This window comes from Lynx rufus, unplaced genomic scaffold, assembly GCF_022079265.1.
Source record: "Lynx rufus isolate CCGP_SWC_20201006 ecotype Redwood Valley unplaced genomic scaffold, mLynRuf1.p SCAF_10, whole genome shotgun sequence".
NCBI classification, from domain to species: domain Eukaryota; kingdom Metazoa; phylum Chordata; class Mammalia; order Carnivora; family Felidae; genus Lynx; species Lynx rufus.
The window spans coordinates 73,486,909-73,508,220 of NW_025814824.1; the positions used below are offsets into that span (position 1 = coordinate 73,486,909).

General features: G+C 43.9%; 2 protein-coding genes across 2 annotated transcripts; one reads left to right on the plus strand and one right to left on the minus strand.

Moving 5' to 3' along the window:
- Positions 1-88: 88 nt before the first annotated feature.
- PRPF4 (pre-mRNA processing factor 4) lies at positions 89-17,446 on the plus strand. Its single transcript, XM_047068178.1, has 14 exons — positions 89-175; positions 957-1,134; positions 2,417-2,603; positions 6,616-6,703; positions 7,253-7,332; positions 7,505-7,598; positions 8,065-8,159; positions 9,324-9,382; positions 10,314-10,437; positions 12,039-12,128; positions 14,782-14,904; positions 15,015-15,122; positions 15,213-15,331; positions 15,855-17,446. The coding sequence occupies exons 1-14, from the start codon at positions 149-151 to the stop codon at positions 16,046-16,048; spliced, it is 1,566 nt and encodes a 521-aa protein (XP_046924134.1). The 5' UTR covers positions 89-148; the 3' UTR covers positions 16,049-17,446.
- Positions 17,447-20,225: 2,779 nt separating this feature from the next.
- On the minus strand, positions 20,226-20,798 carry RNF183 (ring finger protein 183). Its single transcript, XM_047100347.1, has one exon. The coding sequence runs from the start codon at positions 20,796-20,798 to the stop codon at positions 20,226-20,228; it is 573 nt and encodes a 190-aa protein (XP_046956303.1).
- Between the last annotated feature and the right edge of the window lie 514 nt (positions 20,799-21,312).

Consider the following 21,312-nt stretch of genomic DNA (forward strand, 5'->3'; position numbering starts at 1 on the left):
CCATCATGCTACCCGTCACCCAGGACGCTGCGTCGGCCCTCGGCCCACTTCCGGTCGGTGACGTACTTCCGCTTTGCTGGGCGCGCGGTGGACGGTCTGAAACGCAGATCTCGGCTTCGGCTGGGGTTTCGCGGCTCCAGAGCTCAGCATGGCTTCCTCACGAGCCTCCTCCACGGTACGGATGTCAGCTCACTCCGGCAAGAAGCGCGAAGGGGGCTGGGAGGGTGTTCTTGGGGGTTGGGGCCGCTCGGGAACGGGCTAAGGCGGTGGAGGACTGGGGTGAAAGGCTGCGAGACTCAGTCCTGCCTTAGCGCTGCAGCGTTTTCCTGATCTCTGAGTGCTTGCCTGTGTTTTAGTTGATTTGCATCTCTCACGACAGCCCCTAACGGTAAATACCTCTTCCGACTGGTCCAAAAACGGAGCTCTGAAAGGGAGTAGTGTTGTGGCCCAGATGCATGTCTGTGTCAGACTTCTTAATTGTAATAAGGCCTTCAAACTTCATGTCCGTTGCCTTACGACTGAAAACGTTTGAAATGTGTAGGCCGGTAACTAACTTGTTCCCCCTTAATAATTGCGTTGGTTATTTGTTATCCTTTCTTTCCCCTGGGATGAGCCGAAGCCTCGGGTGTTTCATAAAACCCAAGAAGAGATTGCCACCGAATGATGTAAACATGTGCCAAAGCAAACCTTTGATAGAAAAATTACCAAAAGTAGTTCACTAGTTTTTCCAGCCTCTTCCTATCTGCAAAACTTAAGTGATTAAGAGACCCCCCCCCCACCCCGGCCAATCAGTGAAGATACCCCCCCCCCCACCCCGGCCAATCAGTGAAGATACCTTAACTGGTGTCCAGCTTGTCCTTTGGGGAGGAAATAGGATTGAAGCTCCATCCTTTGGGGGAAGCCTAGTGAATTGCTAAGACTGAGCCTTAAGTTAATCCAGGTCTTTGATTTAGCAGGCAACCAAAACTAAGGCACCTGATGACTTAGTTGCTCCTGTTGTGAAGAAACCACATATCTATTATGGAAGTTTGGAAGAGAAGGAGAGGGAGCGTCTGGCCAAAGGAGAGTCTGGGATTTTGGGAAAAGAAGGACTTAAAGCTGGAATTGAAGCAGGAAATATTAACATAACCTCTGGTAAGATGCAACTTGTGAGTCCCTCATTATCTTTGTTTTATAATGTCAAAAAATTCTCAATTAAATTTGCATCTTTATAAGGCCATCCTTTGCCTACCCCAGTTAGCAACATCCAGAGAGACTTTTTCTTAAAACCTTTTATACAGTTTTTCTCCCATTCACTTGTTAGTAATTTTACCAGGAATTTATTCAGTGTATATTGAAGTTTATTTATTTTGAGAGAGAGAATTCGAGTGGGTGGGGCCCTGTTCAGCACAGAGCCCGATGTGGGACTCAAACTCATGAACCTAGGCAGAAAGTAAACCTGAGTTGCAAGCTTAACTGACCCATACACCCCTAATAAGTATGTGTTTGGATTCAAATTGATTCCATTTGTCTTCTGAAGATCTAACATAGTTCTGGCATTGATTTGAAGCTACTGTGGTTTGTACCATTCTCTCCTTTTAGTTCTCCAGTTTTCGCACTCAATGAAATATGTTTTAAGTCACAAAACTAATAGTTATTTTTATTTTGAAAGAAATGAAACTAGAAATGTGGGAAGTAGAAAATGTTGTAATCCTTGTTAACTGGGTTTTTCAATAATTTAATAAAGCTGTAAAAATTTGTAATTTTTTTCATAAATGAAACTGTGATGTACAGATTGTTTTTATTTTTTATTTTTTTTTTAATTTTTTTTTCAACGTTTATTTATTTTTGGGACAGAGAGAGACAGAGCATGAATGGGGGAGGGGCAGAGAGAGAGGGAGACACAGAATCGGAAACAGGCTCCAGGCTCTGAGCCATCAGCCCAGAGCCTGACGCGGGGCTCGAACTCACGGACCACGAGATCGTGACCTGGCTGAAGTCGGACGCTTAACCAACTGCGCCACCCAGGCGCCCCTTTATTTTTTATTTTTGAGAGAGAGAGTGAGTGCGCGAGCAGGGGAGGGGTCAGAGAGAAGGAGGGAAAGAAAGAATCCCAAGCAGGCTCCACACTCAGTGCGGTGCCCGACATAGGGCTTGATCCCACAACCCCAGGATCATGACCTGAGCCAAAATCAAGAGTCAGACAACTCAACCGACTGACCACCGAGGCCCCCCCAATTTTCCTGCCTTTTAAAGCTGTGCCATTTAGTTTTTTGTGTTTGACACAATCTAATAAACTGAGAAACAGTAAACTATGAATTTATGTACTAGATTAGTTCCTAGAGGTATACACAGACTCCAATTGTAAGACATTTATTTTTTCTCCTATTAGAAGAAGATCTGGTGATTATGCTGATATTGTCTGTTCTTTTTATAGGAGAGGTGTTTGAAATTGAAGAGCACATCAGTGAACGACAGGCTGAAGTATTAGCCGAGTTTGAGAGAAGAAAGCGAGCCCGGCAAATCAATGTTTCCACTGATGACTCAGAGGTCAAGGCTTGCCTTAGAGCCTTGGGGGAGCCCATCACACTCTTTGGAGAGGGTCCGGCTGAAAGAAGAGAAAGGTGTGCCCTTTCTAAATTTTTACCCTCATCTTTAATCACAAGGTTCTACTTTCCAATTTTAGTTGATATTTGTAGTAAGACTTTAATAGAACGTCTTAGGTAATGTTAATAAAATATGTTACTCAGTTGTTTTTATATAGTGTAGCCCATGATCTAAGTAGGCCAGTTTTTTACTCCATTACTAATTTTTTTTCTAAACTATGAATAGGGTGTTAATATATGAACCCCCCTTCCCCAGTATGGAATTATGAGTTGGGTAAATATTTGTTGTTGAACTTGGAACATTTAGACAACACGCTTTCTTTGTCAGTGACATAAAACATAATGATAAGTACTTTTGGGTTATTATTGAAAGGTTATTCTTCAGATGATGTTCCTCTTGTGATTTTAAGGTCACAGAGTCTCTTAGTGACAGGCTAGTCATACACAGTTATGAGGACCTCCCTTGTCTTTCTGTCCACTGTCCCATCTCTCCCTTTCATCATTTTTTTTTTCCTGGTTTGCATGGTCTGTGCATTTAGTCACTAAACCTCTCCCATTATCTCGTGTCCATTAAATAGAACCAATAATGTTGGGCCTGTTTAAATAACAAGGGGAAAAACAAAACAAAACAGCAACACTGTGTACCAACCCAGTATCTTACAAAACCAGGCTGGCTGGCCACAAGGTGGGAGGAGCGGAGAAGAGGGGGCAGCTCTGGGCAGGTAGCTGGGGGCCAGGAAGGGCTAAAGGACAGACAGAAAAGGCAGCTCCCAGATGGGAGGGGGCTGGTTGTCCTAGTGGGGGAAGGGTGCAAACGGTACTTCGGAAGAGTGGAACTTGGGGAGGGGACCAGTCAGTGCTTTCTCTACCAGAGCACAGTGTTGGAGGAGGTGCTCTGTGCCACCGCTTGCCTACCCCTGGCACTAGGAGAACTGAGCCATGAGCCCTGGGTATGATGAGCTCCTCTGAAGCATGGATGACAGCCTGCCCCTCCCCCCCGGTCCCCTTTTCCTTGAGGCTCAGCTACTCCTCACTTACTGCATTTACTTTCTTTGGGCCCTTACCCCTCATATATTCATCAACAAACCGACCACTGCCACATTGAAGTTGCTCTTTATTAAGGTCACTAATTTATCTTTACTGAGAATAGCCCTGGTACACTGTCAGCTACTCCCTCTTTGAAACACTCCCTTTCGTAAACCAAATCCTAATTTTTCTCCTATTTCTGTGGCTAATTCTTCTAAGCCTCTTTTTTTCCCTGCCTAACCTTTATATTCTGCAGTTCTTTGTCTTGATTCTACCCTCATCCTGGGTGTTGAGATCCACTCCCGTGGCATTGTTCACCACGTATATTCTGAGGACTCCCAGGTCCCTATTTGTAGCCTAGGTATTCTGTAGGTACTTCAAATTGGACATGTATAAATCAACTCATCTGTTTCCCTCCCTTCTCCTATTCTCCTTTTAAATAACATTACCATTCACAGTTTTCAGTTGCCTTACCTCCTTTGTAATCCATCAGCAAAATCTAGTCTGTTCTAGATTTGTGCCCAAATCTACCTCCTCTTTTCTCTACCTTCATTGCTTTCACACCTAGATGATTGTAATAGTCCCAGACTTGTGGTATTGCTTGCTTAAAATCCAACAGTGTCTTCTTATTAAACATAGAGTAGGGGTGCTTGTGTGGCTCAGTCTGACTCTCGATTTCATCTCAGGTCATGATCCCAGGGTCATGGGATCGAGCCCTACATCAGGCTCCTGACTGAGCGTGGAGCCTGCTTGAGACATTTCTCCCTCTCCCTCTCCCTCTCTCTCTCCACACTCCCTCTCTCTCCCCACACTCCCTCTCTCTCGCTGCCTTTCCTTCTTCTCTCTCACTCTGTCTCACACAAAATAAATAAACATTAAAAAAAACAACAACAACATGGAGTAAAAAAAAAACTGTGGATCATACTCTTTATTTTGTGCCTCTCTTCCCCAATTTAATAGACTTAGTAGCCTTAAGGGTCTTCCTGGAATACTCAAACTCTTTTTTTTTTTTTTTTAATTTTTTTAACGTTTATTTATTTTTGAGACAGAGAGAGACAGAGCATGAATGGGGGAGGGTCAGAGAGAGAGGGAGGCACAGAATCTGAAACAGGCTTCAGGCTCTGAGCACTCAGCCCAGAGCCCGACGCGGGGCTCGAACTCCCGGACCGCGAGATCGTGACCTGAGCCGAAGTCGGACGCTCAACCGACTGAGCCACCCAGGCGCCCCTCAAACTCTTTTTCTGTTTTTCCACTTAATATTTCTTTTTGCCTTTTTTTTTTTTTAAATGTTTGTTCACTTTTGAGAGAGAGAGACAGAGTGGGAGCAGGGAGGGGCAGAGAGAGAGGGAGACACAGAATCTGAAGCAGGCTCCAGGCTCTGAGCTGTCAGCACAGAGCCCGACGTGGGGCTCGAACCCACAAACCATGAGATCAGGACCTGAGCCAAAGTTGGATGCTTAACCAACTGAGCCACCCAGGCACCCCTCCCCTCTCTTGCCTTTTAAAGCCTTTTTATTCTTTTGGTTTCAGCATAAATGCCACCTTCTCAAAGAAGACTTTTATCACCTGACCCCTTATAAAGTAAGCCCCTTCTTTATTACCTCTCATAGAATGTTACTCTCTCAATAGCATTTACAAAGGGTATACTTTTAGTGTTGTTTGTTTATCTTCCAACCAACAGCAAAGTCTTACTATGGCGACCCTTAGGTGAATGTCTTGAGTCCCTACTGCCTCTGTCTTAATTCAGACCACCATTAAGACTCCGGGGATTCCTAAATAGTAGACTGATTTCCCTGCCTTTATTATTCCCTCTTCAATCCATTCTCTCTACTTCCCCAGGGATCTTTCTCAAAGGTAAACCGTCTTTACCATGGCATGAGGAGCTCTTTGTGACCTGGCCCCTACTTCTGTTTGTAGCCCTAGCTTTCACCAGCCCTTTTCTGGCACTCGGTGCTCCAGCCGTACTGAACTATTTGTGATTCCAAGTTCAACTGTTTTGCTGTCTCCAGACCTTTGCATTTGTTGAACCCTCAGCTTCAGTTGTCCCATTCTTTTTTTTTTTTTTAATTTTTTTTTCAATGTTTATTTATTTTTGGGACAGAGAGAGACAGAGCATGAACGGGGGAGGGGCAGAGAGAGAGGGAGACACAGAATCAGAAACAGGCTCCAGGCTCTGAGCCATCAGCCCAGAGCCTGACGCGGGGCTCGAACTCACGGACCGCGAGATCGTGACCTGGCTGAAGTCGGACGCTTAACCGACTGCGCCACCCAGGCGCCCCCAGTTGTCCCATTCTTGACCTGTCGACCTTACTAATTGAGGACTCAGTGTAGGGAACACCTCTTTGAAACCATCCCTGATTTTCCCTTCAAGCCTAGGTTACGTATTTCTTTTACGTTTCCCGTCAGTGCCCAGCACTTACTACTGTCAATACTTACTATAACGTATTGTGGTTCCCTGTTACTTTCTGTCCATCCACCTTCTCCCTTCTCCGCCCCCATTCCCAACCCCCAGGATTATGCTACTTGGAATGAAGAACTGCTACTTAGTCGTTTTTGTACACTTAGCACCTCAGTCCGTGATCCAGCACATTGTGGCATGGAGCAAAGGTTGGCTGTCTTCACAGACCAAGTGGTAGCAGTGTTGGGGCTCGTTGACTCTAAACTGAAAACAGTAATTGCTTATAGTTCAATTTAAGCAATCTCTAAATAAAGAAGACCAAGTGAAAGAAATCACACTGGAGGGATGCCTGGGTGGCTCAGTTGGTAGAGCATGCGACTCTTGGTTCTTGGGGTCGTGAGTTCGAGTCTCACATTGGGTCTAGAGATTGCTAAAAAAATGAATAAACTTAAAAAAAGAAGAAGAAATCATGCTGGAAGTTTAGGCATGATATGACTCTTAAGGTTGCTTTAAATGGAGAGAGTAGGGCAAGCTTTCTCCCTTCTTAGATACATTTTTCCTAGCTTTATCTCAACTCCATTTAAATTCTGGTCTTTTTTGTTACAGGTTAAGAAATATCCTCTCAGTGGTTGGTACTGATGCCCTAAAAAAGACCAAAAAAGATGATGAGAAATCTAAGAAGTCCAAAGAAGAGGTAAAATATGTCTTTGGCGTCACAGTAATAAAGTGAAGGAAATGAGGGGTTAGTTCTCTCATTTTCTGTTTTCAGGGTTTGCTTTGCTAGAGGGAAGGGAAGTTTTGAGGATTCTACCATTCAGGAATAGTTGTTGACCATAGTTTGTGGTTCCTGTGTGGGTATAAATGAAGGTAGGTAGGTTTCAACACATGGAAAAAACCATAGCATTCCTAGTGTAACTTCTAACAAGGAACCGGAAGCCATCCAATAAGAGTTCATAAAAACACAGTAGAGGGGCACCTGGCTGGTTCAGTCAGTGGAGCATATGACTCTTGATCTCAGGTTTGTGAGTTCAAGCCCCACATTGGGCATGGAGCCTACTTTAAAACACACACACACACACACACACACACACACACACACACCGTAAAAAGCACACACACCTGATTTCATCCTATGACTGAACTAATTCACCTTTTTTTCTAGGCAGTTACAATAGAGAACTGACAGCTATGAGGAGCAGGAATGCTTCAGACTTAACATTTCTGCTCTTAATTTAAATTTCAGTATCAACAAACCTGGTACCATGAAGGACCAAACAGCCTGAAGGTTGCTAGACTGTGGATTGCTAATTATTCGCTGCCAAGGTACAGAGAGCCTCTAGAAGGAGAAAGAAGCATATTTTTTCTTGTTTTCTCTTAAGCAGTGATGATCTGTTTTATAAAGACTGGTGGTTCTTAAATGAAACTGATGGTTGTAATACTTGTGTGGACCTTTGTTTCCAGTCTGTCTGTTCACAGTAATGTTTCTGTGTCACAGGGCAATGAAACGCTTAGAAGAGGCCCGTCTCCATAAAGAGATTCCAGAGACAACGAGGACCTCCCAGATGCAAGAGCTGCACAAATCTCTCCGGGTAAGATGCTCTCAGTGATTGTCTAATATATTAAGGGCTCTTAACTACACATTAGATTTCCTACTTCGGTCTGCCTCTTGGAAGGTACAGGCAACTGTGGCAGTTAAGGTGGCAGGAACCTGCTGTAATTAGGACTTAACAGAGGCCTGTGGGTCTACACTTCAGTTCCCCTTGAATATGTCAAAGCTGTACTTTAGCTCTCTCTATGGTTTTCCTGGGTGTGTTGAGCTGACACAGAAACTAGTGATACTGCTAGTGTAAAAGACAGCATGTGAGTTCCAGGTGAGCCTTAACTCCATTCGTTAACATAAGTATCTCCTAACAACAAAAGTGTAAAAGAATCTTGTGGGGGTGGGAGGGTGGCTAAAACCAGAAAGTTGTTTTTTTTATTGTGGAAAAACCAAAAAACTCTTGGATCAGCCTACTAATGATTACTGTTTGTCTTTTTTTTTTTTTTTTTTTTAAGTCTTTGAATAATTTCTGCAGTCAGATTGGGGATGATCGGCCTATCTCCTACTGCCACTTTAGTCCTAATTCCAAAATGCTGGCCACAGCTTGTTGGTAAGTCCCATTTTACTGTGATATTTTTTCCTAAGTGGAGGATAGGTTCGGGGGGGTGGGGGATCAGCCTTTTTCTTAGGTGCTCATTTCTGTGTCCTTTTCCTCTGCTTCTCATGATCGTACCAAACTAGAGATGCCAGTACTTTCCCCTTGTATTATACAAGATAGTCTGGGTATAATACTTCTGCCTGTTCACAAGGGACACCAGAGATCCATGACACGTCAGTCATGCTCTTGATGCTAGCATTTTGGAGCAGATAAATAGTGGATTTATAGACTGACCAGTATCCACACCTCAGTATAGCTTTTCTTTTTAAGTTAGATAGCCCAGGCAAGGTACTCTGTAAGCTTCAGTTGCCTTATGTGTAAAGGAGGATGAGATAATGTTGTAAACCATTTTACCTTAGTAGTGTGCCTTATGTGGTAAGGACTCAGTAAACACGAATTACTGTTTGTTGTTGTTGTTTTCTAGTTATTGCCACATATGCAGAAAGCCCTTAGGATGTGATAATTTTGTTGTTCTATTTAGTGATTCAGTTATTTTCCTGGGACATGGCCATCAAGTGAGAAGAGAAACTTCCTTACTTTGCATGCACAGGAACTACTTGACTAGATAGAAATTGAGCCTGGTTCAGGAGAAAGCGAAGGACCTACACAAATCCCCCCGCCTCTCCAAGCCTCCACTACCTTCCTTAGAAGTAGAAATGATCATTCCCGCATTATGTACCTCACAGGTCTATTATCAGGATCACTGAGATGATAGGAATAAAAGTAATTTGTTGGAAATTTTCTGAAATAAAGTCTTTTTAAAAAATTTTAGGGACTTTGTAAGTAGTAAAGTGCTCTTCATATTTAAGGAGTTAGTATGATTATTAATATTACTGTTGGATAGTTTAATTTGTCCTATTTTTCCTCACCGATCACTCTAGATGTTGAGGAGAATAGCTTGTGCTGTATTAACTACAGTCCTGTAGAGGCCTTGGGTTGCATGAGACGTGCATATAGCTTTCTTCTGTAAACCATCAAACGATAAGCTTTCTTTTTCTGTGTGCCACTGTAAAGTTTTTTGGGGGTGAGAAGAGATTGTGCTTTAGGAATGTTACCAAGGTACCTTTTCCTTCCCAGACCAACCCTGGCTGAGATGCTTTCCTTTGTATTTGATAGGAGTGGGCTTTGCAAGCTCTGGTCTGTTCCCGATTGCAACCTCCTTCACACTCTCCGAGGTGAGTTAGAATCTTGTTTATGTGTCACTCGTTTTCCCAGCGTGAACCCTCTTCAGACAGTGAAACTAATACTCTGCCTGACACTCAGACCCAGTGCACACAAGATTAATTTTTGATTTGAATTGACAGGGTTTGGTTTTCTCTGACCACAAGGTGGGAACATAATGACCTTATACACAAACCACTATTCTCTTGTGTACAACCCCACTCTGGCATTGTACAGTCTCTAGACCAAATAAATAAAGGTTGTTTGTGTTTTGCACCTTTTTTATTTTAAGTTTATTTATTTTGAGAGAGAGGCAGTGTGAGGGTGAGGGAGCAGAGAGAATCTGAAGCAGGCTCTGCATTGTCAGCATGGAGCCCGATATGGGGCTCGAACTCAGGAAACCCTGAGATCATGACCTGAGCTGAAATCAAGAGTTGGACACTTGACCGACTGAGCCACCCAGGTGCCCCTTTGTTTTGCTTTTTTTAATGTAATTTAAATGGTTTGTTTTAAGTTTATCTTTTATTTTGAGAAAGAGCATGAGTGGGGGAAGGGCAGAGAGGGAGGAAGACAGAATCCCAAGCAGGCTCCACTCTGCCAGTGCAGAGCCCAGAACAGGGTTCAAACTCAAGAAACTGAGATCATGACCTGAGCTGAAACCAAGAGTCAGACGCTCAACCAACTGAGCCACCCAGGCACCCTTGTAATTTAAATATTGATTTAAGTTAAAACAGTTTTTTTTTTTTAATAGTTGAGTAGTCACTTTACTACTCTTATCTGTCCACATGTTCTCTAATACTTGTCTGTGTTACTCATCAGTCTGTTTTCACACATAAATTATAAGGAGTAGGGGCCCGCTTCTGGGAAGGGAGGGGAATAAATTAAAAAAAAAAAAACAAAAAACGAGTGGGGACCCTTTAACTTTCATCTCTTACACCCCTTCAGGCCATAACACAAACGTAGGAGCAATTGTATTCCATCCAAAATCCACTGTCTCCTTGGACCAGAAAGATGTCAATCTGGCGTCTTGTGCTGCTGATGGTTCTGTGAAGCTTTGGAGCCTTGACAGGTAAATATTACTGTTCTGTCGATACTGCAGTCACTAAGGTAAATAATTGCTTGGTTGGTCCTTGGGACCTGAAAATCTGGCATTTAACTCCAGAGATGATCTTGAGAGTCCAGGGAGCTTGGTGTGAATGTGGAATGTAGGATTTCTTTCTTAGACCTGTTGTCACCAAAGGAGTTGGGTCCGGTTTTTCTTATTTGTTAACTTTGGACCTCGATTTTTGCCTCTAACATAGTGGCCATTGTTTTCCCACTCCAGTTATTCTGGAAAGATACATTTGCACCTCCTGTGCAATACATTGACATTGGAGAAATGCACCATTTGGTAGATTGACTAAAGATAATATTCTTGGCAGCACATTGGTTCCTAGCAGATGGGCACAGGGGAGAGGAAAGTGAAGTTCTGTCTGACAGTCTTGCCAAGGAACTGATGTCTCCTCCCAACCGCTTCCTCCTTTGCCTAGCCTGTATTCTCCCGTTATAACAGTTGATGTTGTTGTTGTTTTTAACACGTTTATGATGGTTGTATTCCAAAAAATTCTTGAAAGCACTTTGCTGGCTAAAAGAAATCTGAATTCAGTTGCTTAGTTGTTTTTTTTTTTTCTTTGGGAAAGCACATGAGACTTTAATTCCAGGTTTCTGTAGAGGGCTAATTAGTTTCTCCATCCTTTGCCAGATAGGGTCTGTCTTCTGAGCAGAGCAAGTTTTAATTGGCTTCATATCACTTAGCAATATTTGTTCCCCTAGGGCTTTGATTAGCTCTATGTATGCACATTGACAAAGTTCCCTTTTTAATTGCCCTCCTTAGGGTTTGTGTTTATTTTCTTTCACTGGTGTTTCAGAACTTTTTTTCTGTGATTACTGGGGAGGAGAATTTAATGGTTACCAAAACGAAACTAAGCGTCTATTTAGGAGTTCCTTTTTTCATGTGGATCCTTCAACAAGCTAAAGTTTGAGGAAAATTTGTCTGTAATCCACTTGCACCAAAACTGTTTGATTTCTGTAGCTTCATATCTCTATCAAAGTATGTTTTCTTTCTAGAATCTTAACACTCCTTTGGTGTAAGGAGACTATTTTGCTTGTCAGGCTGAATTATCTTTTATTTTTCTCTAATCGTAAATGAGAATAGCATTAAGAGTTGATTATCGGGGCACCTGGGTGGCTCAGTTAGTTGGGCATCTGACTTAAGCTCAGGTCACGATCTCACAGTTCGTGAGTTGGAGCCCTGCATCAGGCTCTCTGCCCCTCCTCTTTCACTGTGTCTCTCTCTCAAAAACAAATAAACATTTAAAAATTAAAGAGTTGATTATCACAGTGAATTGAGATATAGAAAGATAGATAGTTGTTTATCGAAATACTTTGGGCAGTTTTGCCTTGTAAGCACATGAAATAGTCCCAAATCTTTTAAAACTTGGGAAAGTAACAAAAATTGTTCCTTAAGTTAAAAAAAAAAAAAAAAGCCCTGCATTTTTAATAAACTATGAGTTTAGTTACATAGTCTCTTAAATCATACAGAATGGGTACATCGGTCACAACAGTGAACAAATTCAATGAACATTTATGACTATAAAATAGCTCACTCACTTGTATTTGTTTCTTTTTCAGTGATGAACCAGTGGCAGATATTGAAGGCCATACAGTACGTGTGGCCCGTGTAATGTGGCATCCATCAGGACGTTTCTTGGGCACCACTTGGTAAGCCATCCTGTTCTGTTCATACAGGCCCATGGCATGTTGTTAACCTTTACGACTAACTGCCAAGTAAATTTTAAGAACAGAAATCTTCAAGTAGGATTTTCTTGGACTGCAATGACTCAAAATCCGAAAAGAGTGTTATAAAGTTATTGCCAAGTGTATTTACTTTTATTTTTTTCTTTAGTTTTTTTTTTTTTTTTTAATGTTTATTTATTTTAGAGACATAGCAGGAGCAGGGTAGGGGCAGAGAGAGAGAGAGAGACCCCGAACCCTAAGTGGGCTTCAGGCTCTGAGCTGTCAGCACAGAGCCTGACACAGGGCTCAAACCCATAAACCTCAAGATCATGACCTGAGCCGAAGTTGGGTGCTTAACCAACTGAGCCACCCAGGTGCCCCCAAGTGTATTTGCTTTTAAATTGCAGTTAATCAGAAATTTCAGTCACTAATTGCCAGAAAACTAGAACTTTCACTTTTTTTCTTTTTTAAGGGAGTCGGGGAGGGGCAGAGAGAATCTAAAGCAGGCTCCATGCTCATCGTGGAGCCCGATGCAGGGCCCAATCCCATGACCCTGGCGTCATGACCTGAGCCAAAATCAAGTTGGACGCTCAACCAGCTGAGCCATTTAGGTGCCCCATATTCTCTTTACCAATGTTTTGTTTTGTTTCTGCCACACGTCGTATTGTAATCTCTCTGCTTACAAATCAGTCTCCCTTTCTGGAGTACCTGGCTGGCTCAGGCAGTAGAACATGTGACTCTTGATCTCTGATTTATAAGTTCAAGGCCCATGTTGGGTGCAAAGATTACTTAAAAATAAAATCTTTAGGGGCGCCTGGGTGGCGCAGTCGGTTAAGCGTCCGACTTCAGCCAGGTCACGATCTCGCGGTCCGGGAGTTCGAGCCCCGCGTCAGGCTCTGGGCTGATGGCTCGGAGCCTGGAGCCTGTTTCCGATTCTGTGTCTCCCTCTCTCTCTGCCCCTCCCCCGTTCATGCTTTGTCTCTCTCTGTCCCAAAAATAAATGTTGAAAAAAAATTTTTTTTTTTAAAAATAAATAAATAAAATAAAATCTTTAGAGCCGTCTGGGTGGCTTAGTTGGTTAAGCATCCGACTTCAGCTCAGGTCATGATGTCACAGTTTGTGAGCTCTATGTCAGGCTCTGTGCTGGCAGCTCCGAGCCTGGAGCCTGCTTTGGATTCTGTGTCTCCCTCTCTCTCTGCCTCTCTCTGGCTTGTGCACACAAGCACTCTCTGTCTCTAAAATAAACATTAAAAATTTTTTCAAAAAAAAAAATAAAATCTTTGTTAAAAGAGTGCAAATTGGTTTCCTTTTCTGGTTCTGTAAGTTCATTGAGGGCAGAATGTGTTAAAGAACTTTTTAATTGAGATGTAATTTACATGTAATAGAATGGACTTATTTTCATGCACTCATGTAACCCACATTCCTTTTAATAGAATATTTCCATCACCCTAGAAAGTTCCTTCATGTCCCTTCCCAATGGACTCCCCCTTCCAGAGCAACCACTGATCTGATTTCTATCGCTGTAAATTAATTCTGTCTGTTCATACTTTATGAATTCGTTTGTGGCTGGCTTCTTTTAGTCAGTATAATGTTTTTAAGATTCATTTATGTTGCGTGTTTCCTTTTTTTTTTTAATTTTTTTTTTTAATGTTTATTTATTTTTGAAAGAGAGACAGAGACCAGAGACAGCATTAATAGGGGACGGGCAGAGAAAGGGAGACACAGAATCTGAAGCAGGCTCCAGGCTCTGAGCTGCCAGCACAGAGCCCAATGCGGGGCTCGAACCCACAAACTGCTAGATCATGACCTGAGCTGAAGTCGGATGCTTAACTGACTGAGCCATCCAGCTGCCCCAGAAGTTTCTTTTTATTGCTGAGGAGTATTCAGTTGTGTGACTCTGCCATAGTTTACTTATCCGTTGTCTTACTGAAGGACATTTGGGCTTTTTCCAGGTTTGGATCACTCAGAATAAAGGTGTCATGAACATTCTCATATAGTGCTTTATACGAACATGTTTTTGTTGTTTAAGGTGTTTTTCGTTTTTTTGCTTTTTACGTTTGTTTAAGTAATCTCTACCCCAACGTGGGTCTTGAACTCATGACCCTGAGACTGAGTCACGTGCTCCACCAGCTGAGCCATCCAGGTGCCCCTCTAGTTGCATTTATTAAAGAGACTTTGTTTTCCCTATTGAAATGGTTTTAGTGGTCTCATTTGAATATCTTTGACCAAAAATGTGTAGGTCTCTTCCTATACTTTCTCATCTGTTGCATTGATCTATTTGCTTATTGTTCTTTGTCTCCCCAGCATCAGTTGAAGGCCCAACAAATAGTCAGTGAGTAAAAAAACTTAACAGTTGAACTGAGAAAGAAAGAAGGCAACAGCCTTTGCTGGGCCATTCTTAGGAAATTGTATTCTTAAAATAGCCACTGAAGTAAGTTACTAGGAAGTCCATGGTTTCCCAGTTAGCACTCAAGACAGATATGCTTAGTTGTTGAGGTATTGTTTATACCAGAAAAGAATTTCTTGTTAATACGGTTGTACAAGTAGTTTCAGAAGCATAATTTAAGTTACAAGTGTTTTTAACACATTGTAGGAACTGAGTATCTGCTAGTTAATTTCTAATTAATTTGTTTTGTAGCTATGACCGCTCATGGCGCTTATGGGATTTAGAGGCTCAAGAGGAGATCCTGCATCAGGAAGGCCACAGCATGGGCGTGTATGACATCGCCTTCCATCAGGATGGCTCTTTGGCTGGCACTGGGTAAGCCCTCTTCCACATAGCCAGGGGCAGCTCAGTGGTTCGCCTCTCATGTATGCTTGCTTCCACGGAGAAATGGATTCAGAGTGTTCATTTATAAATTCTTTTGTCAGGGGACTGGATGCGTTTGGTCGTGTTTGGGACCTGCGTACAGGACGGTGTATCATGTTCCTAGAAGGCCACCTGAAGGAAATCTATGGAATAAATTTCTCCCCCAATGGGTAAAATAAACTCATTGAATGACGGGTGGGAAGGGTTATTGGTCAGAATGTATCTTTGTTTCTGACTTCGATACTACACCTGATCCACAGCTACCACATTGCAACCGGCAGCGGTGACAACACCTGCAAAGTGTGGGACCTCCGGCAGCGGCGCTGTGTCTATACCATCCCCGCCCATCAGAACTTAGTGACCGGTGTCAAGTTTGAGCGTAAGTTTTCCTCCCGGTTTGCCCGTTCACAGGACAGGCAGATTGTACTTCACGGAATGCAGGCTAGGCTTTGGCTTCACTCGGAAGTGTGACAGGAGAGGATTTGGCCTCTGGTGAAGAAGGAGCAAATTCTAATTTCCTTCGCCGTAGCGTATTTTCAGACACAGCTCTGGCACAGCTTGCTTCTTGTTTCAGGAAGTAAAGAAGACTTTCATAAATGCTTTGAGTCATTTTTTTTTTTCCATGAAAGTTGTAAGCACTGAATCCTTAATATTACTGTGAACAGATTGTCAGGGAAAAAGCCAGAAGAACTTAATAATGTTACTTAAGTGTTTCCCTAAGTCTGCTTGTAGTCCCTTTTTCCTGGAGGCCTTATAGGAATGTAGATGAGAATGTTGGACTTTTCCAAATGGGGAAATCCCTTCTTTTTCAAAATCATGTGTTCTAGCAGATTTTTGTGCTTTTATTTTCTTTGCTCTTTTGATATGTGAATTCCTCAAGCAGCTCCCCTTTTCTCTTAAAGCTATCCATGGGAATTTCTTGCTCACTGGTGCTTACGACAACACAGCCAAGATCTGGACACACCCAGGCTGGTCCCCACTGAAGACTTTGGCTGGCCATGAAGGCAAAGTGATGGGCCTAGACATTTCTTCAGATGGGCAGCTCATAGCCACTTGCTCTTACGACAGGACCTTCAAGCTCTGGATGGCTGAATAGGCAGGACCGAGGAAAAAGGACTCTAACCTCAAGCTCTCCCTTAAGAACCATTTTCAAAAGAAAGGGATTGATATTTTTTGTCCTATCACGTTTTTTGCCAGTTATCGTGTGTAGACCCTCTAAAGAATTGGATCTCCGGGCCTCCCTCCACTCCAGGTAGGCAGCCAAGTCTCTGGGTATTGATGAGCCCATTTCATAGTTGAAATTTTAATTTTCATCTTCAAGCCCTGCCATGGACTGCGTAGACATTGTTTTTGTTAATCTTTTGTTTGAATGCCTTGTTGCCTCCTTCACAGCACTCAGGATTGTGACTGGCTCCATTTTTAATTTTGAAACTTGGCTTTCCATTACATGGTACATGCTTCAGGACTACATGTGACCCACAGAGCAAGGTGGCTGGCCCGTAGTCTGGAAGCCCTCAACTTAAGAGGCACTTCTCACCACACACTGGTTAACCGATGCCTGACAGTGGGAACCTTTCCTCTACCTTCAGAAGGGAGATGAAGAGGTAGACCACAGCTGTGCTCAGAGCGATGCAGCAAAGAAGATTTTACCTCTCCTGTTGAGTTCAAATGGGATGCTCACTGCAACAGGAAGCTCAGAACTGAACATTGGCCCTGTCAGAAAATAATCCTCCATTTTGCTCTGAAGTTTGGCATCCTTCGTGTCAGCCCAAAGCTAGGCCATCGTGTCAAGATGCAGTGAAACTTGTAGGACGCAAACGTGAAGTCTGTGTTGTGCCACCTCCTCTGTGTTGGTTAGAGGATGCACCCTGTGTGTCCAGGTGACTGGAAAAAACCCTAGTGGGCATTCCTGGACATAAACCTTTTCTTTTTTTTCTTTATTACACACTTGCTACAGAGTAAAATTCTGTCATAAAAACTGTCCTTTAAAAACTTATTTTGTATCGTTAAGCATTTTCTGAATCGCAGCCATCGGTCCATAGAAGCCCTCCCCCCCTTTTTTTGTTGTTGTTTTTGGTTTGAGATACAACGGATGATATTAAATATGGCTTATTCCAGTTCCAGTCTCCTTATAGTTTTTCGTAGAGACTGTTGGACTGTGGGCCAGACTAGCGGTGAGGCGTGTCTGGACTCTGTCATTCGTGTTCCTTGGTCCTGCAGTGGTTACCTTCACCTCTGTCCATCCCAGATGTCCAGCCACTGAGCACTGGGAGGACACGGTCCATTCTCACAAAATACAGGAATTGGGAAGAAGAAAGGCATTTGAGAAGGGCTTCTATGATGGCTTTTCCTTAAATGTTGAAAACACTTTCATTTGCAGTTCCAGAGAGCTTGACAGTGGCTTTGTCTAACTCTCCTTGGCAAACTGTGAGTGTGTGATGATATAGCTAAATATTCTGTTTCATTTAATTTTAATTATAACCAGATAGTTGCATCTTTTGAGTACCTGTTAAGCTTCTGAATTACCAGCTCTACCCCCTCTTGGGCACTTGGCATTTCACTATTATTTAAGTATTAATGGGCTCTAGTTTCCTCTATAGTTGGCCATGAAAAATAATTCTTTGTTACTACTTTTGTAGTATGCATGCATGAACTAATAGTGAACATTAGTGTTTTAGCATGCAATTTGGATATAGTGTGTTAACAAAGGTTTTTCGTTTTTCAAATTTGAATTTTACTATTAGTGCCATTAAACTTTTTTTTTTTTTTTTTTTTTTTTGGCTGTTCCAAGAGATGTAGAGGTAGCACTTGGGTGAGCACATTTTCACGTAAGCCTTTGGCAAAACAGTTACCTTGTGGAATATACATTTGTGCTTTGGAAATATTGTAAGGAAACAGCTGAGGAGCATAAACCAAATGTAGCATTTCATAATAACGGTGAGATAAATATGAGAGCCACCACTTAAAGGACCTAACTTACTGCCTAGAGACTGTGCCAGGCATGTTCAGACACCTCATTTAATCCTCCCAATCTTCTGAATTATTCTCCTTTGATAGAGCTGAAGCTCAGAGAAGTAACTTGCTCAAGGTTACCCCATCAGTGAGTGGTGGAGCCTGGCCTGTCTTCTGTGACCTTATGAAGAGCTTTCATAGGGCCATTGAGTATGTTGGCACCGCCGGCCGGACAGAATGACCAGTCTGGTCAGCGTGGCCTATTTCCTGTACACATTTTAGCCACTCTACCCTTTATACCTCCCTTTTGATGAGTCGCTGCATCTCTGCGTCTGACTTCATGCCAAAGGGAATTACGGTAATTTCACCACTTCTGCCTCATGAACTAATGAAGCACCTATAGTGTCGACAGGAAACTGTCTTGGGGTAGATATCTTGTTGTGTAGAACTTTCTTAAGCATTGCAGCGAGTCTTAGCATCCCTGACCTGCGGAGTGCTAAAAGCCAGAAGCACAACCCACCCCCTTCGTTGGACTAGCAAAATGCTTCCAAACATTTCTGCGTGCCCCAAGTTTAGAACTACTGAGTGTGAAAATAGAAGACGCCCTCATGTTAAATATACCCCTCCCTACCCAAAAAACTCAGATCTACATTTTTCCTTATGTGGATGGTCTATCAGCCACCGCAAGAACCGCTGCAATGCTATTTTGACTAAAAGGCTTCACCACTTAACTAGCTGGGCGACCTTGAACTAGGTAGCTAAACTTGCGGAGCCTCAGTTTCATCTGTAAAATAGGGATGAGGCTTCCCTTACTCGGAGCAGTAAGCTCCAGTGTAGAGCAGTCGTTCTGGGCTTCCGCCCCCCACCAGCTCCTGTCCCTTTTCTCATGACTCAGAGAACACGGGAGATCACTGCCTAATTTACCTGTCACAAGGTTAAGGAGCAAGGACGTGTAAAGAAATGAAGTCAGTGGGGAGAGGTTGAGTCCCAGCTTCAGTGCAATTATCTTTGATGGCACGAACGGAGAGGTAGGTGCTAGTCCCCTGGTGGGTTACGTAGTGGCTTTCCCATTTTGTAATGGAGAATTTTCACCTTGGCCCTTAACACCATTTGATTTTACTGAACACAAAATACAGGTCTTGGCTATTTTGGAATACCTTGTATGCAAAGATCCCTTAATTTATAGAAGCTAGTTCTGTTAAGCACAAAACTTTATTTAGAACAAATAAAACCAACTCAGTTTCTGACTCTGAAAGTTTATTCCACAAATCAAAATACCCCTCAAATGTTGTCTTTTCATAATTGTAATGGTGTTTTAACCACTTTGAGATTGTTCCAGAACTGTGGGCCACTGGACAATATTAAAACTAGGGAAGAAGAAAGAGTTTTAGATACTGCCTAGGTGGCAATTTAGAGTTAAACCACCTACGCATCTAGTTTGCCTTGGTACTGGGATTAAGTCCCATGAAATGAAAACTAGCATCTCTGTCTGCATGGCCTGGGATGGAGCCCTCTATCCAGGGCTTCTGCCCTACCTCTTGAGGTCAACTGCCTGGAGCAGGGGAGTCAGCTCTGTCCGGCATCCAGGCTTAATTAGGGCCTCTGCACCTACCCAGAGGAATAAAAACCTTTTCTCCAAATCGCAGATTTCTTTTGATCACCTTTACTCTCAACACTCCAGAAGCCACACACCGACAAGAGGTTGTCCTGTACAAGCAGCTGAGGAAACATGCCGTCCTTGCTGGTAGAGGCTCTCTGTGACCCATGGATATCCTATCCTTCCCTTCCCCTAGTTCTGACACCACATCGACCAAGTGGTTGTTGAATGAGTCAGTGCATGAGTTCATGACTGCAGGTGGCAAGACTTCTAAAGAGAAAACTGAAAGAAGGCACATGCCTTTGCTCACAGAATTGAGGCTCACTTTCCAAAATTGTAGCAAGATTTAACTCAAAACAAATGTGAACCGAGTTGGGAGCAACTCCAGTGAGAAATGCACCTTTCTGGGCCGGTCGAGCTTCCGGATACCATCGTCCAGCCCTTGAGCACAACTTGCCACGTAGCTCTTTGTGTCAGGTCTGCTTCTCTGCCCTTCTTGGCCCGTGGCTCACACCCAGGGGTCTCTTCACACCTTTTCCCAGCCTTTTTGGTTTCAAATATTCCCATTATAGGACTGTTCCCAGAAGCAAACACCTGGCCTTACTGATCTCCGGGTTGCAAAAAGGAACAATACTACCAAGGAAGACAACCCCAAATGAGGCTCTGTGGTCCCCATCCCCAGCAGCAGTCAGGAAAGACTTGGTTCCTTGTCCAGAAGCAACGCTCATCCCACACTCCAAAGGAACTGCTTAGTCCAAAAGACGGAGAAGATGAGCAACAGGGTGACACTGAGGATGACAGCCATCAGGTAAGCAAAGATCCGGAACTGAGGGTTGCGGAAACACTCCCTCAGAGAGTAGTGGCTGGGGACGGGAATGGGCAGAGACCTGGGGGAAGGGCCTACGTCCTGGGGGGGCCCAGTTTGGCCCCCGGGCTCAGGGCCTAGGTCCAGCGTGTAAACCCGGGGCTGGCGCAGGAAGTAGCGGCTCTTAGGCTGGTCCTTGAGACAGAGCTGGTGGCCTTCCAGGATAACATGGTGGGGCTCCAGGCGAAGCAGGGTGAGCACGGCAGTATCCGTGGGCAAGTCCGTGACAGGCTGCCCAGAGGCCAGCACCGTGGGCTGGCGACAGAGGGGGCAGAGCAACCGGCGCCGGGCTGGAGTCACCAGGCTGAGGTGGGCCAGGCATTCCACGCAGAAGGAGTGACAACAGTCCAGCACTTTGGGGGTGTGGAACGTGTTGTTGAAGGGGTTCCAGCAGACAGGGCACTCAGGCTCCCGGCCCTGCTGCTCGGCCATCCTCAGATCGGACACCGCGAGGCCTAGTAGGAATGTCCTGGCAGAAAGGGCAAAGGAGCAAAGGGACACCCATTGAGCCCCATCCTTGTGCCTGGCCCTAGGCAAGGAGTCTGTGTGCTGTTGAAAGATACTGTCACCCACATTTCACAGATGAAAAACTCAGCAATTTGTTCCAGACCACCCAGTTCCTAAGCTGCAAAGTCCGGGGCTCCCGCAGCATGCCTTCTATCAGGGCAAAGGCCTGAGCCACCCCACTGTTAACAAGCTGCCCCTGGAGGAGACTGCACCCTGGCTCTGGACACGGATAAAGTACTCCTTGTGTTCCATGTGATCACCCTTGGCTCCTCAGACTCCAGGAAGAGGGAGGGGAACCAGTCAGTGGTTTGTGTTATAGGGCAAATACTTCCTTCCCTGCGGCCTCAAATCCCTGACTCGTGCGTGCAGAGATGGCCTTTGTGAATCCCCCGGTCTGTCCCTCTGGGGACAAATGCCAGGCCCTCTTTCCCTCCTCCCA